This window comes from Dermacentor albipictus, chromosome 2 (genome assembly GCF_038994185.2).
Source record: "Dermacentor albipictus isolate Rhodes 1998 colony chromosome 2, USDA_Dalb.pri_finalv2, whole genome shotgun sequence".
Classification (NCBI taxonomy): domain Eukaryota; kingdom Metazoa; phylum Arthropoda; class Arachnida; order Ixodida; family Ixodidae; genus Dermacentor; species Dermacentor albipictus.
In genome coordinates this window covers 73,011,882-73,037,524 of record NC_091822.1, presented here as the reverse complement: position 1 = coordinate 73,037,524, position 25,643 = coordinate 73,011,882, and the positions used below count along the sequence as shown (strand labels likewise).

The following is a 25,643-nucleotide window of genomic DNA, read 5'->3' as shown; positions in this document are numbered from 1 at the left end:
TTGAGTTTTATCTGAATGTGGTAATGCTTAATTCACCACCTCCAGTACTCAAACATCTCCAGGCTTGGTGTGGCTCCTGACACTGGCTAAAACGCTGAGAACCAGTGGGCCCACACTAATCCAATTAGGAAGGCCCACTAAGCGTCAACAAAGACACTCCCTCACCGGAACAAAAATTGGCCTCCCTGGTGCAATATGCGGCCGCTACCTCCCTCATGACTCCCACAATTAACCCATGGCCCTCAGTCCCCAGCAGATGCACAGAAACTGACCAAGGCGGCGGTCAGACCTGCAACGCAGCAGAGGGTGTTAAGAATCTCTGGACCCCGACTGGCCGCCAATGGAAACTGACTCTTGCAACCTTTAACACCCGAAATATATTCAGTGAAGCTAACTTAGCACGACGCTTCAGGCATTCTTTGGGATATTTATTTATTTACAATACCCCTAAAGGCCCTCGAAGGAGGGTATTACATAGGGGGGGGGGGGGGCTACAAGAAAAGCAAGTGTACATTCAGGTACAGCATACAAAAAAAGAAAAACATTTACAAGACATATGTTTTTTGTTACAACGAGTCAGTGTAGTCATCATAAGGAACAAAAAAAAAACGTTACATAAAAACGTCAGGTTAGAACAACTGGTAACGCTTATACAGTGCTGACTAACGGTCACATCCTCTGCTGTAGAGGACTCCAAGATAGGACGTTATACGGGTTGGGATTCCTAATACATAAGGACACAGCGTGAAACATTGACGAATTCTACAGCATTTATGAGAGGGTAGCAGAAGTCGCAATAAAACATAATAAGTGGTATAGATTAAAGGTGCTACAAGCCTACGCTCCAACCTCCAGTCACGATGACAATGAAGCAGATCAGTTTTATGAAGATCTGGAAGTAGCCATGAGAAAAATACAAACTCAGCATACTATAGCAATGGGCGACTTCAATGCAAAAATGGTGTAAAAGCAGGCTGCTGAACAAGCAATCGGCAACTACGGCGTCGGTTGTAGAAACACTAGATGAGAGATGTTGGCAGAATTCGCAGAAAGTAATGAGCTGCGAATAATTAACACCCTCTTCCGAAAGCTTAGCAACAAAAAGTGGACCCGGAAAAGCCCTAATGGTGAAACAAGGAATGAAAGCGATTTCATCTTTCTACTGATCCCAGCATAGTACAGTACGTAGAAGTGTTAGGAAGGGTAAAAGGCAGTGATCATAGGTTAGTGAGGCCTAGGATTCACCTGAACTTGAAGAGAGAAACAGTAAAATTGGTGAACAGGCCAACCCAGACGCAGTAAGGATAAAAGCGTTCGAATTCAGGTTGGCACTTGCAAACAAATATGTAGCCTTAGTACAGAGAGATCAAGATGACAAAGAGGCAATGAAAGAAACTATAACTAGGCCGGCTTCAGAAGCAGCAATTAAAGTGGGAGGTAAGACACCAAGGCAACCAGTTGGTAAACTCTCCTAAGTAACCAAGTACCTAAGAAAGAAACGACAAATAATGAAAGTGTCCAACTCAAGAGATCAGATACGCTACGAGTAATTGTCAAAAGCGATCTATAAGGAGAAAATAAAGGATATTCTAAATTATAGCGTAAGAAAGACAGAGGAAGCAGTAATAAATGGACGCAGCATCAAATCAGTAAGAATAAACATTGGCATAGCACAAGCCAAGATGTATGCACTGAAAGATCAGGAGGGTGACATCATTAGCAATTTAGAAGATATAGTAAAGCAGTGCAAGACTTTTATACTTACCTGTACAGTACCCAGAGCAGCCGAGATACCTAAATTGAAAGTAGTAATGAATAGGTGGCAGAGACTCCTATAACTTGCGATGAAGTTAGAAGGGGCTTGGAAGACACGGAACGAGGAAAGGCTGCAGGAGAAAATGGAATGACTATCGATTTATTCAAAGATGTAGGAGACATCATGCTTGAAAAGCGTGCGGCCGTTATAGGAAATGCCTCACGACTTCAATGGCCCCAGAGAACAGGAAGAATTCCAACATTATACTAATCCACAAAAAGGGAGGCATTGACGAATGGAAAAATGATAGGCCCATTAGCTTAATTCCTGTATTGCATACAATATTCACCAAGAGAAATTCCAATAGAAATGAAGGCAACAATTGACTTCAGTGAACCAAGGGAACACGCTGGCTTCAGGAAGGGATACTGTACAATGAATCACATCCATGTAATCGATCAGGTAATCGAGAAATCTGTAGAGAAATATCAGCTTCTCTGCATGGCTTTCTTATATTATGAAAAGGCATTTCATTAAGTAGAGATTCCAGCAGTCATAGCGACATTATGTAACCAAGGAGTACGGGAGGCTCGCGTAAATATCTTGGAAAATATCTAGAAAGATTCCACAGCTATCCCAATTCTCCAGAAGAAAAGTAGAAAGATACCTATAAAGAAAGGGGTAAGACAAGGAGAGACAATCTCTCCAATGCTATTCACTGCAGGCTTGGAAGAAGTATTCAAGCTAATAAATTGGGACGGCTTAGGAGTAAGGATCAACGGCGAATATCTCAGCAACCTTCGGTTTGCAGGTGACATTGTCTTGTTGAGCATCACTGGGGACGAGTTACAACTAATCATCGAGTACCTTAACAGAGAGAGTGTAAGAGTGGGGTTGAAAATTAACATGCAGAAAACAAAGATAATAGTCAATAGCCTGGCGGGGGAACAAGAGCTCAGGATCGCCAGTCAGCCTGTATAGAGTGCGAGAGAATACGTTTACTTAGGTCAATTACTCACAGGACACCCTGATCATGAGAAGGAAATTTACAGGGGAATAAAATTGGGTTGGAGCGCATACTTAAGGATCTGTGCATACGCAGGAATGTTGAGATCCTTATAGGAAGCTTGCCATTATCACTGAAAAGAGAGGTGTACAATTGGCGCATTCTACGGGTGATAACATATGGAGCAAGAACTTGGAGACTGACAAAAAAGCTCGAGAACAAGGACCGCTCAAAGAGCGATGGAACGAAGAATGATAGGCGTAACATTAAGAGACAGGAAGAGAGCGGTGTGGATCAGTGAGCAAACGGGGATAGCCGATATTCTTATTGACGTTAGGAGAGAGAAATGGAGCTGAGCAGGTCATGTAATGCGTAGGTTAGATAACCAGTGGACCATTACGCTTACAGAATGGGTGCCAAGAGAAGATAAATGCAGTCTAGGACGGCAAAATACTAGGTGGGGTGATAAAATTAACAAATTCGCAGGTGCAAGTAGGAATCGGCTGGCGCAGCACAGGGGTAATTGGAGACCGGAGGGAGAGGCCTTCGTCCTTCAGTGCAGTTTAAGTATATTGATGATGATGATGAAGGTGAAAGCTTCAGAAGGAACATGGCATACGTCACTACTATTTAGGCCTCGGCATTTTTCCCACATCAGAGTTGAAGTTGCTGTAATTGTGGCCGGTGCAAGAACATGAGCTTGGCGCGCTTGTAATAAAGATTACTGGATGACTTGGTCAATTTGGATAGCGCGCCTATGAAGACCGGGGCAAGCTATTGCTTCTTTGTCTACTGTACACTCTGCACAAATGCGTCGTTCGTGCGACCAGGCAGCAGTAACGTGCAGTAGGGGCTTCGAGTTAGGCACCTCAGGCAAAAATGAATTCTACCTATCGAATATCGCAAAGTGGCGCTACGACTGACGTCAGCGTGACAAGCGGGGAAAGCGGTTGCCGACACCGAGCAAACGACTTGAAACAGACGTGCAAGAATGAGCTCCATGGCATCGGATCTCCCACTATAGCCATTTGGGCTAACTTCGCAAGCGCTCCTTATCCTTCTTGCTGCGCTTGGCGAAATTTATCTCGATGAATTTTGCTGGGCTGCCCTAACGTTTTGTTGAATAAATTGCAATAGTAAATGATTGATATGTACGGCTCAGGACAGACTGTGCTCCGTTACAAACCAAAATAGAGTGTCTCTGAACATCGCTTGTCTCTTCAAATATTTATTTGCCTGTACCATACGCGTCGATGGCACAGAAAGCCACAAGAACGCTGTTGAAATACCTCAAGTCGACAGGTCTTAGCAACCGTGTGCAAACTCGGGTGAACCTTCAAATATGCGCGAAACTTTGCTCTATCTGCCCTCTCTCTCTTCATCCCTATACACCCTTCCCCCAGTGCATTTTAGCAAATCGGACGTGCATCTGGTTAACCTTCTTGCCTTTTCTGTCTTCAGTTTCTCTCTGTCCCTCTTTCTATTAGCATGAACCCGGTTTGAAAAACAAAAAGAAAAACAAAATGTAGTGATATACTTGCGGCAGACGGTCGCATTATGTTTTGTTTTTATTGCAGATGTAACACATATTCTCTGAAGCTTTAAAAATGGCAGATATTCCTTTTTATTGCAGAAACCAGGAGAAATCTCAAACTCTGTTGTTAAGGATAAAACACTAGTGCTTCAACACAAAAAAAGAAAAGAGCACTCGCTGTCTCGGAGTGAATAGACAACATTTCTTAAATACTACTTTGTGCGAAAACCTGCTTTGGCTTTGAGCGTAAATTTAAGCGAAACTAAGGTAGTGAAACGCATAACTGCAAAATTAGCTTTTTTTGAGAGGGAAGAAAAAGTCTAGGTAGAGCTCAAAGCAAGCAAACATACAGAGTAAACGACAAATGAAGTTGAATGCTGCATTTAAGAGCTCTCCAGGGCATCTGCGGGAGAAAACAGCTCTAGGTAGTGGCCGGGGTCTTGTCCTGTCGCCTTTCTTGTGTCCGTTGTTTTGCGCTAAACGAAGTATTTATGGATTGTGGCCGGTGTTGCAAAGGGTCCCTTTCATCGCTCATAATAGCAGACAGCAGTCGGAGACCACGACAAAACAGGCTAGCTGCTATGCCTTTAGCCTTTAGCTACCCGCCGTGGTTGCTCAGTGGCTATGGTGTTAGGCTGCTGAGCACGAGCTCGTGGGATCGAATCCCGGCTTTCTTTGTAGGCCTGCAGAATTCTGGCCGTGGGATTCTTTGAAGAGCTAGAAGTAGATACACGAGAAGGCGCCCTAGATATATGTCGCTAAATTCTTATGCTAACGTTACTCAATCTTTCGGTAAAAGTAATTAGACCTTTCAAGAGCTTGAACAAAAAGTTAAGTCAGCTTTCGTGTCCCTGCAGTTTTCTAGACTGAATGAGGACTGAGAGTGAGGCACAGTTCACTATCGACCTGCCTGAGGCACCGATATGGATGTGTAGAGATAAATTTCCCCTGAATTCTGTTTACACGATCTCAATTAAACCGGCAAGTGTTGTTTCAAATGACAGCGGCCTATTCCAACAGAGGTCGGCTGAGGGATGTGCGCAGGTTAAGTAATACACCCGCATTTCTGAACTCCTTCGAGATTCAACTTGCTGTGCCCAGGGTGCGCATATGGCGCTTAGTGATACATTCTATGAGCGGCGAGAACGCGAATTTAAAATCAAAGATGATTTAAGGGTCAGTAGCTCCGTACTCCTGGAAGTGTGTGGCTTTGCCCAGGTGGTAAGGTAAACAAAACTGATCTGTCTTGCGTGTATATGACATTACTTTTGTCGTTCGGCCGTTTAGAAGTAGTTTATTTTGCACACAGCAATCGGCAAAAGTGGATACGTTATTTTGAAGTAGAGTGCACTCGGGAAGACTGCGAATTTTTGTCGCTTATCTTTATGTCATCCGCATAGAGCAAGTAAGACGAGAGCTGTATGACTTTGGATACATGTTTTACAAAGAGGCAGAAGAGAAGCGGGCCAAGGGCAGATCCCTGTTGATAGTTATGCACGCGCTTGAGGACTGCTCGTTGGAGGTGGTATAACATTGTCGGTCTGACGGATAATCCCTCTGCAAAGGCATTACAGGTGCAGAAACAGCGGTTTCGTACAGTTGTGGGAACCACAGGACATGACTGACAGGATTAAACGCCTTGCATAGGTGAAAGAAAACATTGCCAAATTGACTCCTGTTCTCGACAGCTTCTGATACGAGAGCCATAAAGTTGAGGATATTTGTTGTTTGATGGCACGGTATGAACCAGTACTGATTAGGTGTTAGACTGTTGCATATACTGCGTGCGAATTATCTGACTGAATAATCTGATCAAGAATTGTTTGACAAGAAATGTTTGATTCGTAGCAAGAACATAACTTTTACAAGCAATAAAACGAAGAAAAAATCGAAGTGGTGAGACCTATTTTATACTATGGAACCTCCTCTTATGTAACATTAGCATTTCTGATTCACTGAATGCGGCAGATTGGAATATCAAATGAGCACCAAGTGAACTCGTCCGGTTTGGTGGGGACCTTCGGTGGCAGTCTTCTATGTAACAAATCATTAAAAGCCAACAAACACGGACACCAAGTACAACACAGGGGAAAAAACTTGTGCTTAATATAAATGAAAGAAAGAAGCGATAAATTAATGGAAATTAAAGTGGATGAAAAAACAACTTGCCGTAGGTGGGAACCGAACCCACAACCTTCGCATTTCGCGTGCGACGTTCTACCAATTGAGCTACCACGGTGCCGTTTCTCCACCTACTTTCTTGGGTATTTATGTGTCCTAGTAGAATCCTGGGAGTGTTAGCCAGGGCCACCACTCATAGACCTTGGCGGCGGACGTGGCACGTCCTTTTTGCCGCAGGCGTCACGAGAATGTGATCTTTTTCGATGAAGGCAACTGGTCAATAAACCCACATATGCTACCTGAAGGCATCAATGTTGCCGGATTCGAGACCCTCGTTATGTAATAAACGAGAAGAAACGGGGTTAACCGAGAGGCCCGATTTTTATTTGTCACATCATAAGAAGCCAACAAACACTGACACCAAGGACAACATAGGGGAAATTACTTGTGCTTGATAAATGAAAGAAAGAAGCGATAAATTAATGGAAATTAAAGTGGATGAAAAAACAACTTGCCGTATGTGGGAACCGAACCCACAACCTTCGCATTTCGCGTGCGATGCTCTACCAATTGAGCTACCACGGTGCCGTTGCCCCATCTACTTTCTTGGGTATTTATGTGTCCTAGTAGAATCCTGGGAGTGTTAGCCAGGGCCACCACTCACAGACCTTGGCGGCGGACGTGGCACGTCCTTTTTGCCGCAGGCGTCACGAGAATGTGATCTTTTTCGATGAAGGCAACTGGTCAATAAACCCACATATGCTACCTGAAGGCATCAATGTTGCCGGATTCGAGACCCTCGTTATGTAATAAACGAGAAGAAACGGGGTTAACCGAGAGGCCCGATGTTTATTTGTCATATCATAAGAAGCCAACAAACACTGACACCAAGGACAACTTAGGGGAAATTACTTGTGCTTGATAAATGAAAGAAAGAAGCGATAAATTAATGGAAATTAAAGTGGATGAAAAAACAACTTGCCGTACGTGGGAACCGAACCCACAACCTTCGCATTTCTCGTGCGATGCTCTACCAATTGAGCTACCACGGTGCCGTTTCCCCATCTACTTTCTTGGGTATTTATGTGTCCTAGTAGAATCCTGGGAGTGTTAGCCAGGGCCACCACTCACAGACCTTGGCGGCGGACGTGGCACGTCCTTTTTGCCGCAGGCGTCACGAGAATGTGATCTTTTTCGATGAAGGCAACTGGTCAATAAACCCACATATGCTACCTGAAGGCATCAATGTTGCCGGATTCGAGACCCTCGTTATGTAATAAAAGAGAAGAAACGGGGTTAAACGAGGGGCCCGATTTTTATTTGTCATATCATAAGAAGCCAACAAACACTGACACCAAGTACAACATAGGGGAAATTACTTGTGCTTGATAAATGAAAGAAAGAAGCGATAAATTAATGGAAATTAAAGTGGATGAAAAAACAACTTGCGAATTGCTTGATTTTGGGTATTCTGTAGTGGGGATAAATGTTTGGGATACGTGTTTCCTCATGATGATATGCAATAATTAATATGCGTGTGAATAAAAGCGTAATGAAGGTTCCATATTCTTAAGAAACCTAAATTATTTCTCATAGCAAGAGAAAGTACGCTGGCGAATTTGGTGTTGCAATGTGTCCTTTCTGAGACTTGTATGATTCTACAGCGAAGCTGTTCAGGTCTAGTTTCCCAGCTATGGTGTCGGCGTGTAGAAAAAAAAAAATCCCGGAGATAGTGGAATAGCGGGGCGACCCGCGGCGGAGGTGTAGTTCTCCATTAAGGGGCCCAGATACGCAACTTCGCTGGTCATCTTTCTTCACAGAGTGGAAGGGCACTGAGTTTTTTCTTGTTATGTTAATAGTTTTGAATATTTGTGCGCTGTTCTTACTTGCTGTACACCACTCAAACTTGCGTGTAAGCCTAAACTCATTGCAGTCTGTGGCCCAATGCCTTTTCAGGCCTGGCTTTACATTATAATTATGTTCATCCGACTGACCCCATTGACACATCGTACACTCTTTACACGTTATTTCCCATTGAAGAGTAACAAAAAAAGTCTGTTTCGAAAACATTAAATCAGTTCAGAGTGCTTAGCCGTGCTTCGTCTCTTTTTTCCCTTAAACCAACAGTGGGAACCTAAAACTTGGACTCCAACAACTACCCGAAACCTGCATCATTCGCAAAGGGCTATATCTCCCATTAAGGGAGCGAAAATACTTCCAGCAATAGTAACAAAACCCTAATACGTTTGTACAGTTTTTCACTTTAATTTGTGTACGCCAATTATCAATATACAGGTCAAATTACCGAATTCGCTGACGCCAAACAAAACATTTAGAGCCTTTTGTTCTTGAATCAGCCAACCAGCGCAAATTTTGACATTGTGTTTTTAGCAAGTTCATTTAAAGTGTGTTTAGACTCGGTTTGAGTTTGTTTAATAAGTACGTGTGAATGAAGCACACAAAACCTGGCGCAGTTTTACTCTGACAGTTCTGACAAACGTCGAAGCAGCAGTTATATACGTCAGCTTAAGTAAATGGTTGCCACACACCATTCGTTGTAAGGAGTCAGCATTTCGACACTGCTTTCTGTAGGAAGGTACAGGTTTTTCGCAAATAAAATTGCACATGTATTTGCAGCCATCATCAAGGGGATTATTACGCACTACGGCACAGAAGGAGCTCCAGGTAAGCTTCGTCCACGATTTATGTGTTGACGCTTGTAAGATAACATTTCTAGCTCCATGAAAAGAAGGTTAATAAATTACAAGTATGAATAAATGAACTGATGCGTGAACTAAAAGACCAGGCGGAATACAGGACGCAAAAAATATTTGTAATTTGGCGTTTCTTTATTGTTTACTGTTGTGTGTTCACTGAAACACTGCTTTCACAACAGCAAATCTAGAACAGAAGGGAAAGTTAAAAGGCAGCGCACAGCTTCCTTGCACAATTTACAAATCAAGTTACAGTTTCGTTCACGAGCCTAGCAGTGTAGAATCTTGGCAATACCACAGAAAGGGCAAGCGCCTAATAAATATATTTGTAGCCTAGAAGAGGTAGCGTATTACAACAAATTTCATGTTTTTAGCGCCACAATACAGAGAATCGCTGTTATTAACCCCTGTCTTCTTTTGTCAGATCTAATGTGTTGCGTTGTCAACATAATACCCTTACATAATGATTAGAAAATTGAATAGCTGCTATATATGATACCCCAATGTACTAATCCTTATCTTAAAGCCTAGTAAACATGGGAAATGAGTTGTCTTAAAATACTCAAAAACAATGTCTTCCGTGCACCTTCGGTATAGTAATTTCGTGTCGGTGAATGCAGCGCGTAAGTCGAATCATAATTGCGGACAAAACGTATTCGTCTAATGTACTTTTGAGCAAACTGCTGAGTGCGCAGGTGTGCTTGTGACCCGAAGAAAGACGCATTCATATTAAGTCCACCATGGTGGAGAGATGCACAAGCAATTAAATTTTTATTTACGGAATATAACCAGAAGACCTTTCCCGTTTTAAAAAAACGGTGACGAAGTAAGGTAACATTTAAATGCGCCAGGCAAAGTAAATACTACTTCTGTATATAAATAAGAGAAAGTGAGACATCCACCCAACCGCAGCAAATGCTACAAAGGACATCCCTACGGGTTCTTCGAAAGAAAAGCCTCGTGGTGGTGGTGATAAACTTTATTGAAAGGGGGAAGGGTAAAGAGGGATGTGGCTGAGGGTTAGGGGTCAAGTAAGGCCCTGGGCCTGCTTGGCCTTTTCCGCCCAGTCCACCAGTTCAAGTTGTCGGTCGACGTCCCCGGAACTGAGCCAGGCTGTCCAGTCAGTCTCGCTGCTGGCGGGGGGATGAGAGAACGGGAGCGAGGTGCATTCTCACATTGTGTGCGTGAGTGTTCCTGTTTCTGAACAGAGCCTACATTTGTCGCTTTCCCTGCCCCCTGTGATTTTGTTAATTTATTTTGGGTGTGGGTATGTGTTTGTCTGAAGTCACCGAAACGCGTCCGCTTGCATTTTGTCGAGTTGCTTGGCCGATGGTGGGAGCGCGCGACGCCTCAAGCGATACCGATGGGCTATTTCATAATAAATCTCGCAGGATTCCTCGTGTCTCTCCTCCTCATTCACGCAGTCCGCATCCGCGGACGATGCTCGGCGCGCGAGATCTCGAGCCAAGCTGTGAGCCGACGCGTTGCCGGGCACAGCCGCGTGAGCGGGGGTCCACACGAGGGTTTTCAAGCCGCTTAGGGGGTGTCGTGTGAGGATATGGTACGCCTGTTTGGAAATTATACCACGGACGAAATTGCTGATGGCCTGCTTGCTGTCGCTGATGACGGTATTCGCTTCCGCATGCATGGCCATGGCAATCGCGGTTTCCTCCACTTCCACCACTCGGCCAGCCGTGATTGTTGTGTGTTGTAATAGTCCTCCGTTGTGATCCGCTACCATCGCGGTCATGAGGTCGCCGCGAGGGTGTCTGGCTGCGTCTGTGTAGACCACTCCATCTTACGAGCCGTAGCGTCGCCAAATGGCTTCACTACGGGCCTGCCGATGGCCCTGATGGAAATCGGGGTCCATGTTGCGGGGTAGAGGTGGGGCATAAATATGCCCCGCGACCTTTCGCGGAATCGTCATGTACTCTGTAACCTCGGGGATAGCCTCGAGACTGAACTTCCGGAGGACTGTGCGGCCAGCCGGGGTTAGCGAGAGACGACGGACTTGGGCCGTGTGGCGAGCGTCTAAGAGCTCCTCGATCGTGTTATGCATGCCTAAGGCCTCTAGCCTTGCGGTGGCCGCGTGGTCCGGAAGGCCCAAGGTTGCCTTTGTGCTTCGCCGGATCATGGTGTTTAATTTGGCTAAGTCCGTGGTTGCGAGTTTGACATATGGTGTCGAGTACATGGTTCTGCTGGTTATGTATGCCTGCACAAGTCGAAGCAGATCGCCCTCGCCCATGCCGTGGTGCCGATTAGCCACCCGGCGAATGAGCTGTAGTGTGTAGTTGGTCGCCCTCTGGAGTTTCTTTAACATGAGCCCGCAGCGCAGCGTGTTCTGAAAGTCTAGCCCCAATATTTTGATACTGGGGCGCTCCGGGATGGTAAGTTCTCTGACCTTAAGTTCAAGGAAGCGCCTTCTCCGTGGTAATCCCCTGGGACAGCTATTTCTGACGGGCTTGATCAAGAGGTATTCGGGTTTTTCCGGTGAGCACGTCAGGCCCCTCGACACCGCATAAGCTTGTACGACGTCGATGCCGAGTTGCATGATCTCTTGAAGAGTTTATGGATCATCCGCTGCGGTCCATAACGTCACGTCGTCAGCGTAGAGGCTGTGGTGAAGCCCAGGGATAGAGTACAGCAGTTCCGGGAGCCCGCGCATCGCCGCGTTAAAGAGAAAAGGGGAGATGACTGATCCCTGCGGCGTGCCTCGGCTCCCCAGCTCTATAAATTCAGTTTCATGTTCGCCGACTTTGATCCGGCACTTCCGGTCGGTGAGAAAGTTTCGGACGTATTGGTATGCTCAGTTTCCGACACCCAGTTGGGTCAGGCCCTCGAGCACCGCTGCGTGGGCGACATTGTCGAAGGCCTTCTTCAGGTCGAGGCCCAGGAGGCACCGGAATCGGCGAGCGTCCGCCGGACTTTCGGGTTGCATCACCTGCCTTTTTAACTTAAGGGGCACATCTTGGGAGGACAGGTGTGGCCTGAAACCAAACATAGAGTGGGGGAACTCGTCCCCATATTCTACGTGTTCATTGAGACGGTCTAGTACCACGTGCTCCATCAGTTTGCCGACGCATGATGTGAGCCTCGTAGTTGAAGAAAAATTCGTCCTGGTCCGGGACTCGAACCTGAGACCACCGCCCTTCCGGCCACTTTAGTATACGCTAAAGAGGATGAAGGCGAAAACCTGCGTGCTCACGGGAGATTCATTATTTACTTTGACATTCTCATTCGAATGCGTCATTACTTCCTATTATTTTTCTCCATACTCGTTCTCTTTGTCGGTCGCCTAGACATCGCCACTGGTTCTGTGTGGTTAATGGCACGTTAGAAAGGTCGTGGCAAGTCTGTGCAGACCATTAAGACACATACGCAGGTTCACTTAATGAATTTCTTTATTTCAACATTTTTACGAGGGTAGCTACATGGGCTTGTATACATGGTGACTTCTTTTTTCTTGTAGCCCCGACAGAATGAGAGGGACGGGGCAAGGCGAATTAGACAAACACAAAGTGTCAACTTTCAACGACAGATTTATTTACAGTTCTCGCAGGCGTCCTTATATTTCTCAAAACGCCACAGCAAACGTGTACATTGCTCGGGAAAGAAGAAAACCGGGAAAACCACACGCACTTCTGTGGCTACACTGATTATTTAAAAGTGCGTCCGTTGAACGCGCACAGAGACGAGAACTCTTTATTTTATTGATAAAGAAATACTAGCGCATGCGCTTGAATTTTGGAGCCATAACGCTGAACGGTCAGTTTTTCGACCCACATAAGCCGTCTAAGGCATGCGCCGTAATAAATAGACGATGCTGGCTTAGGGTTCCATTTCTAGAGTGGCTTGTGTGACTACTTGCGTCAAATGACAATTCAGCGAACAGTTTACAAACTCACTGTTTTATTTAGAAGAAGACGCTGACGGTTAAGACTATTTCACTCTAGCATAATTGAAGTCTCCAACCAGGCTGCAGCTTGCCTTTGGATGCCTGTCATGCAGATGGTTTAGAATGTTGTTGAATGGCCTACGAAAATGGGGATCGTAGTACGGGGAACGATAGGCATGCTCGTATTAGGAATGCGCCGCTCTCGCACCCGCATGCTATCTACAATACATTTAAGCGGCCGCTGATATTTATTTTAGCACGACGAATGGATTGGTTCAAGTCAAATAATACGTCTCCACCTTATTGTAATAGTCGATCTCGTCGATAGTGGGGCAAACGCTTGCAATGTGGGTTCTCACACAGCAAAACTAAGTGGGAAAGAGAAGGCACAGAAATAGCGCTCTTTCGGTCCCTTCTTCCCACATAGCTTTGCTCCGCCGGAACCCACATTCCAAAAATCTTTGTTTAGCTTCCTCTTCTTGGTCAATTCCCTCACCTGCCACGGTCATAGAAGTAGCTCTTGCTTGCGATAGAAAGCTGTTTGTAGCAAAGTTTAAACCCTGTGTGGTGTGTACAAGGAATCCGAAGCAAGTCTTTTTGGTTGGAAGGAGTAGCTTGTAATAGTCTTGTCTAATACTGAAGGACGTGCCTTTAAGTTTAAAGTGCCCTCAGAGCACCGCTGTTTGGTTTAGTAGAAGAAAACTTCGCTGTTGCAGGATGGTGCTCATTTTTCTTTGGCTTCCCTCTCGCATTCCTGTGATTCGATATGTAAATGGAGGCTGCCGGATCAAATACGACTAACGCGCTTTTAAGTCTTGTCTTTGCAAGTTTGTCGCAGCACTTGTCTTTGTATATTGTCGCCGCACTGCGCGACTGAGGAAGAGAAAGAAGAAGTAGAGTGGGGCGCGTGATCTCGGGGTACTCTGCGCCGGCTGGGCCTGGCCTGTAGCTTCCACCTCGGACCTCGTTTCACCCTGTAAATAAACATCATTCGTAACATCTTTGGTGGAGGTGCGGGGTAAATCTTGGACAATCCTGGACGACCCAGCTCTACCAACTGTCCGACGGAGTAGACGCTTGGCCGGTTTACGACCACAAGCAGCGGACATGCCCGATTCCGGAAAAGGCAATGACGACCCCACCTGCGACGGACCAGACAGCAATCACGGAGGTCAGGTTGGCAACTGAACACCGCTACGAGAGCCACCCACCTTTTCGGGGAAGGCGAACGAAGACGTCGACGATTGGCTTAAACACTACAACAGAGTGAGTCGCCACAACCACTGTAGCACTACGAAGCAGCTCGACAACGTGGTTTTTTTTCTCGCTGGAACCGCGCTCCTCTGGTTTGAAAACCGCGAGAGCGTTCTGACAAGCTGGGATAATTTTGTAGAATTCACCAAGTGCTTCGGGGACCCGATCTCTAAGAAAAAGAAGGCTGAGCAGACGCTTTCCCGACGACCTCAATTACCTGGCGAAACGTGTACAACGTACTTATATGTACGTTGTTCGAGGCTATGTATATACGAGGCTGTTCTGAAATTATGCGGAATCGTCAGCGCTACCATGACAGACGAAGATAAAATAGGACATCTGCTTAAAGGAATCGCTGAAGATGTTTATAATTTTCTTATAACGAAGGACGACCTTAGTGCTCCGTCTGATCTGAAGAAACACTGCCGGGCGTTTGAAGCGCTGAAAATGAGAAGGATTGGGCGAAAGTTTGGACGCTTGGACAAAGTTACTACTATTGCAAGTGTGTCCGTCCCAATTACCCACGACGACATCTCCTCGGTGATTCGGCAAGTGGTTAAAGAAGAGCTTCAACGCCTTAAGGTAGTTGACGACGCTCATGTGTGCCATCAGTGTGCATTTGATCATCGCTCTCGTGTGCCACCGGCCACCTGGGCACCTCAGAGTTACCGAGAACATCGCAGGACCCATGCTGATCGTACGGACAGCAGCAACTTGCCACCGCAACCGAGAAGTCTGGGACGCCGACAAGATGCACCACAACGATTTGTTCCGCGGGCTCTTCCCTCCTACAACCAGCCTGAGAGTACGTTTCCACCCATGACACCCATGTCACCGGTGTCACCCGCGACAAGCCGTGACTTCCGCATTTGCTACAGCTGCCGTGTGCCTGGACACATTGCTAGGTATTGCCACCGCCGCCAGCAGCGTGCTCCACGGTTTGATTTCTACACACCCCGCGTGCCCGCTGACGAGCCCTGGCCGTATCCCAGTTCCTTCCAGCGGCTGCAGCAGGGACGCGCGAACCGCAGTGACTCCCCCGTTTCCGATCGCAGCCTCACACCACCACCGACACGACAACGACGCTCTCCATCACCTCGTCGTCGCTCGTTATCACCGCCGACACTGGGAAACTAGCTGGTGCGACCGACGGGGGTGAGGCCGCAATATGTTAATCTTGTTAATTGTTTAAAAACAAAGTGTGCGTTTTACTTGACAATGTGAGTGCTTTTGCTTTAGTTGACACCGGGGCGGCAGTTTTAGTTATGAGCCTGTCTTTCAAAAATCGCCTTGGACAAAAAGTTATGTTTTCTTGGGATCGGAACGCTACCTTTCGTGGAGTTGGCGGGGAAATGTTACGCCCACCTGGAGTCTGTTCTCTTTCAGTTACGATAGGAGACCAGACATTTCGAAGTGAATTTACTGTGCTTGAACGTACAACGCCTGACATTATTTTAGGAATTGATTTCTTGTGTGAGTGGGGGGTAAGTTTGGATGGTGGAAGTGGCGCGATTTCTCTTCGCCGCGACGCGCGAACTTCAATGACCGATAGCACTAGTGATGCCGCCGACGTTCTCTCCGTGTCACAAGATGTGTGTTTGCCCCCTCAGACTGCAATGTTTGTACCTGTGAATACTTCTCGCCCTCGTACAGATTCTTGTTATGGTTTAGCCGAGCCCCGATTATAACAACGCGCTCAAGAAAAATGCGATAGTCCCTCGCTCCCTCGTTGTCACCACTGATGGTTGTACTCGTTTGTGGACAGTGAACGTTTCAACCCAATCCATAACATTGCCGCTAGGACTTAAACTGGCAAGTCTTCATGAACAAGCCACTGTCAGCGTCGGAACGGTCGAAATGTCAACTGCCGAAAAAAGATCCAACCCCGATTCCAACCACGATAATTCTGCTGACTTTAAGCGCATGATTAACAAGTCGCTGTCTTCTAGTGAGCAATGTCTGCTGGAAGCTTTGCTCGCTCGCTATGCCACAGTGTTTGATTTGGCTCAAGGCAAACGAGCATCCCATACACCACCGCCGTCTCGTATGCAACACCGCATCCATACAGGGCAAGCAACGCCAATTCGTCAGAAGCCCTACCGCGTTTCACCTTCAGAGAGAAAAGTCATCGCAGAGCAGGTCGAAGAAATGTTACAGAAAGGAGTGATCCAGGAATCATGTAGCCCTTGGGCTGCTCCTGTGATCCTAGGGAAGAAAAAAGACAACTCATGGAGATTCTTTGTGGACTATCGCCGCCTAAACACCGTCACAAAGAAAGACGTGTACCCCCTACCACGAATAGATGACGCCGTCGACTGCCTCCACTCCGCGTCGTATTTCTCTTCTGTTGATTTACGGTCAGGATATTGGCAAATTCCCATGCACCCCCCAGACAAGGAGAAGACAGCCTTCGTGACACCTGACGGTCTCTTTCAGTTCAACGTTATGCCCATTGGCTTATGCAACGCTCCAGCGACATTCTAGCGATTTATAGATACCGCGCTCCGCGGTCTCAAATGGGAAATTTGCACGTGCTATTTAGACGACATCATTATCTACGGCCGGACATTTCACGAGCAAAATTAGCGCCTGTCGACCGTTCTTGACTGTATCCAGCAAGCTGGCCTTATTTTAAGCTCGAAGAAATGTCATTTCGGTGAGCGTCAAGCCCTCGTACTAGGCTTTCTGGTCGACAAAGACGGCATACGACCAGACCCTGAAAATATAGCAACGGTTCTCGACTTCCAACAGCCACAAACGGTGAAAGATCTGCGACGCTTTTTGGGTCTTTGCTCATATTTCCGGAACTTTATCAAGAATTTCGCACAGCTTGCTTCTCCCCTCATGTCTCTCCTTCACAAAGACACCCCATATTTCTGGACTGCTGACTGCGAGTCCGCGTTTCAACAGCTGAAATTTTTGTTGACTTCTGGACCATTACTGCGGCATTTTGATCCGGAGGCGTCAACTGAGCTGCACACTGACGCCAGCGGTGCGCTTGTTGGTGCTGTGCTTGTTCAGCTCTGCGATGGCCGTGAACATGTCATTGCCTACGCTAGTCGGACACTTACAAAAGCGGAAACAAACTACACCGTTACTGAAATCGAGTGCCTGGCAGTCGTATTCGCCATTCAGAAGTTCCGTCCGTATCTACATGACCGCGCATTCACGATAGTGACTGACCATCATTCACTCTGTTGGCTGGTTGGGCTGCGTGACCCGTCTGGTCGGTTGGCCCGCTGGGCTGTGCGCCTTCAAGAGTACAGCTTTTCCGTTAACTACAAGAGCGGGCGCTGCCACACGGATGTTGATTGCCTATCCCGTCTCCCTTCGCCTCACACTAAAGCTGAGGATGATGACTTCGATGACTACCTAGTTTCCATCTCTTCTGACTTTCCAGACCTGCGTACCTTCGAGAGTGAGCAACGTTGCGACCCTACCTCGAAATCCCTGCGGGCAGCAGCACGTGAGCCAGCAAGAACAACACCGTTTACTTTTCGTAATGGTTTGCTGTACAAAAAAATTACTCGGCTGATGGTCCCCCATTGCCTCTAATTGTGCCCGAAAACCTGCGCCCTGCTGTCCTTCGTTCCATGCATGACGATATCACGTCCGGGCACCTTGGCTTTGCACGCACACTACACCGACTTAGACAGAGATTTTTGTGGCCCAAGCTCTGGAAAACAACGAAGCAGTATGTCGCCAGCTGTACTGTTTGCCAGCGCCACAAGCAAACAACGACGGCCCCAGCAGGCTATATACAACCAGTTAGGCCACCGACGTTACCCTTTGAAAAAGTCGGCATCGATTTGCTTGGCCCGCTCCCAAAGACGTCAGCTGGCTAACGCTGGATTAGAGTATGCGTAGATTATCTTACTCGCTACACGGAAACGGCGGCACTTCCATCTGCCACGGCAGCAGATGCCTCTTCATTTTTGTTGCATCACGTCATACTCCATCGCGGCGCTTCCCGGGTTGTCATCAGTGACCGTGTGCGGCAATTCACCACCGACGTCGTTGAAGAAATTTTACGGCATTGGGGTTCTGCATAGCGTCATTCCACTCCTTACCACGTGCAAACCAATGGCCTCACGGAGCGGACGAATGGAACCCTTACCAACATGTTATCAATGTATGTCACTGCTGACCACAAGAATTGGGACACCGTCTTACCTATTGTAACATACGTGTACAATAGTGCCAAGCACGAAGTTACTGGATATGCGCCGTTCTTTTTGCTCTACGCACGCGCTCCCCAGAGCTTTCTGGACACTATTCTACCTTTATCATGCCAAGGAGATACTTCCATGGCCAAAACACTGTGTCGTGCTGAGGAAGCACGTCGACTGGCGCATCTTAGGACGCTGTCCTCACAAGGCCACAGCAAGATTCGCTATGATGCGCGGCATATCCCCGTCAGCTTTACTCCCGGTGATTATGTTTGGTTGTGGACACCTGTTCACAAAAAGGGATTGTACCGCAAGTTTCTCGCCACTTACATTGGACCATTCGTTATACTCAGCCACTTGAGTGATGTCAACTATGTCATCGCCAAAGTGACGGCAAGTAATCGGTGTTCACGTGCGACGCAAGTTGTTCACGTGGCCAGGCTCAAGCAGTGCAATCACAGGTCTGCGCTGGACGCATGAAAGAAGACGAAGGAATGTGCTAGGGGAGAAGTGAGAAGGAAGAAGTTGGAATAAAATGGCGGACGACACCCGTCTCACTTAGATTATGTCATTTCTGTTGCCGTTCTAGTTAGGAACGCTACAGTTTGGCGCAGTCGACAGTTTTCGAAGACCAGCCATGCGGGTGACGTTTTTCGTCGACCAGGCGTCATCGGAGTCTGTTGTGTTCACCCGATACCAAGTGCACGGTGAGCCAGCGACGGACCTTCCTCTTGAAGTTAGTTCTACCGCGCTGATCAACGTGGTGCTGCAACAAGCTGCAATCAGCCGCCAAGCCCTCGTGCAAACAGGATCGGTGACAGTGAATCTACAACTGCAGACACTGAGCGAACTCGTTCTGGAACCCATACGACGTGGCACCCTCAAAGAGGAAACGCCTGCCGGGAAGGTGAGCCTAGACTTGAGTGTTATGGAACTGCAAAGGAACATTATACAACAGATCGAAATAATGAGAACTTTCGTCCAAGCGCATAGTCGAGAGCAGTCACCACGAAGCATTGTTGAACCAGATGTTTTTGAAGGAAAATCGCAAAATGCACACTACTGGCTGTGGTTTTTCGAGTACGCCTGTGACAAGAATCTGTGGCACTCCGACGACACAAAGATTTTGCATATGCGACGCTATTTGGGCGGTATAGCCAGAAAATGGTATGACGTGCAACTCATGGATCATGGAACAACATGTTGGGAACTGTGGAAAAGCAACTTTTTAGGGGCTTTCGAAGGCAATGCAGTAGAAAGATGGGATGCGGCACTGCGGTTCAGTTATACAGGTGGCTCTCTGCTTGAGTACTGTCTTGAGAAGCGTCGCCTATTGTATTCTGCGGAACCGAAGCTGTCGTCTTCTGCTGTTGTAGCTTTGATAACGCAAGCGTTGTGTATCGAGATCCGTAGTCATGTCCAGCTCAAAGGTCCAAGAACGTTTGATGACCTTCTGAACTTTCTACAGACCTCAGTGCCAAGAATTACATCGAGAAGACAGCCAGATGGTAGAACAGAGCAACTTGATTCCCGTGAGCTGAGTGAGCATCTAGAGTCGTTGCCGTCAACTGAATGTGAACACAGCTTCATAAACAAATCTCTGGGAAGCGTAAATCATGACTGTGAGGATGGTGAAGAACCAATTACCGCAGTTCACGGCAACCTACTTCCACATAATCTGTCTACCGTGCATCACAAGCCCCAGAAAAAGAGTTTCAGTGAGACAGTGTATTTGGTGTCGTCAAGCTTATTGTACGCCCCCATTAAGGTAGATGGCATTGAAATGAAGGCTCTCGTTGACAGTGGAGCTTCGGTATTTATTATCAACAAGACTCGAGTGGATGCCAGTCATCTGCACGCTGGTAGAACATTGCGTGTCCAAGCCTACGATGGGTCAGTGACCATGCATAGCGAATGGGTAACCCTGGCTATTGAATTTCAAGGAAATGCTATTACCAGTGACGTATTGGCCATTCCCAATGTCACCTACGATTTTCTTTTGTCCCGTCCAGACATGAAAAGACTTAAGATGAACCTCTATTGGGATGACAAGGTAATGGCCGAAGACACGATCAGAACAGAAGACCCTGGTGAAGAACCTATTGTATCAAGGCTAATTTTTCACCACGAAGACATCAAGACTAAGTACCCAGAGCTTATATGCATGGGAAGCTACCCTCCAGCAATGAAATCCCATGTCGTTCCTTTCGATCTCGCAGATAAAACAGTGGTTCGTAGAACCCCTATAATATGTCCAGAGATAAAAAGGTGTGACTGAAAAAGGAGTTGCAAGAAATGTTAGACGCAGGTATCATCCGGCCTTCTGTATCACCATTTGCTTCTCCTATAACTATTGCACCTAAAGAAGACGGGACATTCCGCCTCTGCACAGACTACCGGGCTCTCAATCGTCAAACTGAATTGATACCTTATCCAATGCCGAGAATCGACGACATCATTGACGAAACCGGTGGTTGCCATTGTTTTTCACGAATAGATCTCTGCAAGGGCTTTTGGCAGATTCCACTAAGTGAAGAAGCGAAGAAGTACACCGCGTTCATAACCCCATTTGACTTGTTTGAGTACAACCGCCTACCATTTGGTTGGAAAAACTCCCCTGCGTGGTTTCAGAAGATTATGACGGACATTCTGAAACCTTACCTGGGCACATTTTGCAATGTGTACATCGACGACATCATCATCTACTCAAAGACAAAGGACGAACACCGTAGTCATCTTTCAAAAGTTCTTCATGCCCTCAGTCTTGCCCAACTCAAAGTCAACATCAAGAAAAGTGCGTTCTTTCAAGATACCGTAGTATTTCTTGGCAGGGTGTTTGATGGACAGACTAAAAGCACCAAGCAAGAATCGGTAGAGAGAATCTCCAAGCTGGTAAAGCCTTATGATGTGCACTCCCTCCGCGTTTTTCTTGGCCTTGCAGGACACTTCCGGGCGTTTATCAAAGACTACGCACTGAGAAGAAGGTGCCTCACACGTTTAACTCAGAAAGACGTGCATTTTCATTAGGACGAGAAGTGCGAAGCTGTCTATCGTGAGCTTGTAAAACTAATATCGTCGGACCCAATCTTGCAAATACCGGATTTTTCTTTGCCTTTCGTGCTGAACACGGACGCATCACATTATGCTACCGGTGCAGTTCTATACCAGAAGCCATCCAAACAAGCTGATCAAACCAATCACTACGTCGTGGGGTACTACAGCTATACCCTGAAACCCGCCGAAATCAATTACTGTACCACAGAAAAGGAAGCTCTGGCCGTCTTAAAAGCTGTGCAGTACTTCCTTACTTACCTGGAAGGTGCCAAATTCATACTTTTCATGGACCATCAAGCATTGACTCAACTTCTGAGCATGGCCCAGCCAAGAGGCCGCATTGCTAGATGGGTGAACTATCTGCAACAATTTGATTTCGTAATTTCGCACCGTCCTGGCCCACTCCTCACTGACGCTGACGCACTATCAAGATTACTTGTACAGGAATCAAGCAATAATCTAGAGACAATCAATCATATTAAGCTATGGGAAGGTACAGAAGAGCTCCAGTTTATCAATGGAAGATATCACGTACCACCAACTATGATTCCAAGGATTCTTCATCTATACCACGACACCCCTGAATCGGGTGGACATGATGGCTTCTGGCGCACTTATAGGAAATTGCTCAGGAGATTCACATGGCCGGGCATGAAAAACGACATCAGCCATTACATCCGCACATGCCACCTCTGCCAGGTGAACAAAGTTAAATTCAAGCAATCGACAGACGTTATGACAAACCCTGAATATTCAAGCGTCCCGTTCGAAGTAATTCATTTGGACTTCGCGGAGATCAAAAAGAAGGGGGAAGGAGTCAAGCGAGTGCAAGCTTTCTTGCTCTCCATAGATGAGTGCACACGGACGATTGCGGCTAAAGCTGGCAAAGAAGACGCAAACAGCGTAATAGACCTCCTCAAAGCTGAGTGTTTTAAACACACAAAGACGCTCGTCTGCGACAACGGGCCGGCTTTCCGGAGTGCCAAATTATCAAAGTGGGCCCAGGAGCACGGCATCATGATAAAGTATTTTTCTCCATACTACCCGGCAGCAAACGGCCTAGCGGAACGTGCCATACGAGACATCAAACAGTATCTGAAGATGTATCCAGACTTTGCCGGTGGCTGGAAGTGCTGTCTCGAGGCCGCTGTGAAGCATCACAACAGATCATACACCACGAGTTTAGGCTGCAGCCCTCATTTTGTAACTTCAGGTACAGCGCCCATACTTCCTGCAGATCGTGAGCTAGGTCTCCTAGAGAACCTCGAACTTGCGGAAGTAAGGAAAACTGTCAAAGAACAGAAGATCTACAAGCGCCGCATGAAGCGAAACTTTGATAAAAGGCACAGTAGCGAGATACCGGACATACAGCCTGGAGACTATGGGCGCTATAACGTAAAACTATTCCAAACTTTTCTATTCCAATTCTGCTATCAGTCCTCCGCGATTGGTCGAAAACTTTTTTCAGCCGTCCCCACTTCACCTGTCTGTTACGCGACGTCACGAAAACCGCAATACATCCCCATCTGATATGATGTGTACACACTGATTATGCATGATTTGACAGAAAAAAGAAAAACAGTTATTTCTGATTCGACACCTTTTCGCCATTGGCCCTCGGCTATTGGTAAAAAGTTTTCGGGCTGCACCCACTTCACCTGCCTTTCACGCGACGTCACAAAACCGCACAAGCTGGCCGCGTCAAAGTGAGGTGTACGCGATAAAGATGCTTTAATATGCCGAACAAAACTGAATTTTTTTCGGAATAGCCACAGGCTGCCCCGTTCCGACAGGAATAAAAGAAGGCTGCCGCCGATCGCTCAGACGCTGGCTACTCGCACCTGCCGGAGTGCATGGGTGTATTTGCATATAATAAAACTTCTTGTGTGACCGTGTAACGTTTTCAAGCACTTTCGGCACGTTTACTACCTCATTCTGCCAACTCTGCTTTGCTGGGGGTCAGTTTTAGCGTCATTCTTAAGTTTCCGTTGTATGCCGCCGCGATTTTCGACCAGCCACCACAAGCTAAGTAAGGGAAAGCCGACCAATCGCAGAAGCCGGCACCACCTTCTTTATCCAGTTATCGATTTTCAGTGCACTGGCTCTGCCTCAGTGAATCCCTCTCCACTTGAGCGTTCTCCTCGCCTCTTGTCAGCCAACTAGATACGACAAGCCGCTCAGTGTAGGCAATGTTATTCGTTGTTCAAGCAAACAAAAGTGACCTCCTATGAACGAGGAGAGCGTTTGATTGGTCTGTTCAGGCAACCCTGCGAGTGACCGCCCGGTGCTTGCGTCGGTGGTTACGCAAATTTGACGTCAGGAAATCGGAATAGAAACATATTGGAATAGTTTTACGTTATAGGGCCCTATGTCCTTGTAAGGAAAGGAGCTGTGCCCTCAAATTCAAAATATTGCGGACTATTTCAAGTTATTAAGACAGCATGCCAGCATGGAATATTGAAGAATGTCTGGTACGCCGGAGCCTCGGGCCAAACGGAGTGCGCCGCTATTGGAAACGTATTTTATTTATTTATTTATTTCATACTGCAGACCTAAAACAGGTCCAAGCAGGGTGGTTAAACATAACAATATTACAATGCATTATTCAATCAAGTGAGGTGGTAAGATAAAACAGTAATACAATGAGTCAATCAATTGAAACAGGCAACAACGCGTTATTCCAGTCCGTTATAGTTCGGGGAAAAAAAGAATACTTCAATACATCCGTCCGTGCAAAATAAGGTGTTAGTGAATTGGGATGATGGTGTCGAGTAAGCCTAGACGTTGTACTGAACAGATACCATGCAGGATTAATTGATAAGTCTCCATTAATAAGCATGGTAAGAAATCGAATACTTAAGTGTTGCCTTCTCTGCTGAAGGACTTCAATGCTATTATCACGCATTATTCGTGAGGGGGAATCATAGCGAGAGAATTTAGAATATATGAATCGTACGGCTTTTTTCTGTACACTTTCGAGACATTTAATATTTTGTTTAGTAAACGGGTCCCAAACAACACATGCATATTCAAGTTTAGGTCTAATTAATGAATAATAAGCAAGCAGTTTTACATTAGGTGCGGAATTTCTACGTTTATGTTGCAAAAAGTATAATTTACGCAAGGCTGAAGAACAGATATTATCAATGTGTAAATTCCATGATAAGTTGTTAGTAATTGTGACGCCCAAATACTTATATTTTGTTACTTCCTGCAAGGCCAACGAACCTAATGTGTAACTAAAGGTTAGTGGAGCTTTCTGACGAGTGAAGCGAAGAAAGACAGTCTTTTCAGCGTTAAGCCGCATTCCCCATGTTTTGCACCAATCAGTAGTGCCAGCTAGAGAAGCATTCAAGTATTACCCCAGGAGGTGTAATTAAAAGAAATCCGGAAGAGTGAAGCGGTCTGCGCTGGACGCATGAAAGAAGACGAAGGAATGTGCTAGGGGAGAAGTGAGAAGGAAGAAGTTGGAATAAAATGGCGGACGACACCCGTCTCACTTAGATTATGTCATTTCTGTTGCCGTTCTAGTTAGGAACGCTACAATACTCAGCCACTTGAGTGATGTCAACTATGTCATCGCCAAAGTGACGGCCAGTAATCGGTGTTCACGTGCGACGCAAGTTGTTCACGTGGCCAGGCTCAAGCAGTGCAATCACAGGTCCCATTAACTCGCTCAGCGAGCTTTGACTGCCCCCGGGGAAAATGACGCAGCACTGCCCGACTGAGGCAGAGAAAGAAGAAGTAGAGTGGGGCGCGTGATATATATATATATATATATATATATATATATATATATATTTTGCGAATTACTATTTCAATAATTGAAAGAGCCTGCAAATTGTTGTGTTAGTTCTATATATACATTTAACAAACATAAACCTATTATTAGTCACACATATTGTGAACCCCGGAGGCGCCCGAAAAATTAGTTGAATTTTAGCTTATTTCTAGCAACTACATCAAATCACAAGGTGATGCAGGGACAAAACGCAATGATTGCCTCACAGAGGTCCCGGATCCCGCCCAGTAGCAGCAGTACAGCGCACACGAAAATTGCACATCTACTACAAACAAATCTATTACTTAAACAAAGAATTGTACATGGTGTTTAGGTCTACAGCATAAATGTATCACTAG

General features: G+C 46.4%; 1 protein-coding gene and 1 non-coding gene across 4 annotated transcripts in view; one reads left to right on the top strand and one right to left on the bottom strand.

The window, feature by feature from the left end:
- LOC135908264 (uncharacterized) overlaps positions 1–25,643 on the top strand; it is a 112,934-nt gene that overhangs the window by 21,678 nt on the left and 65,613 nt on the right. For all 3 annotated transcript variants that reach the window (XM_070532926.1, XM_065440037.1, XM_070532927.1), the window contains exon 5: positions 9,055–9,102. In XM_070532926.1, the coding sequence (XP_070389027.1) occupies positions 9,055–9,102 (48 nt within the window). The remainder of the gene's footprint in view (positions 1–9,054; positions 9,103–25,643) is intronic.
- Positions 7,397–7,469, bottom strand: TRNAS-AGA (transfer RNA serine (anticodon AGA)). The gene has a single exon. It is a non-coding gene; the product is annotated as a tRNA-Ser (tRNA).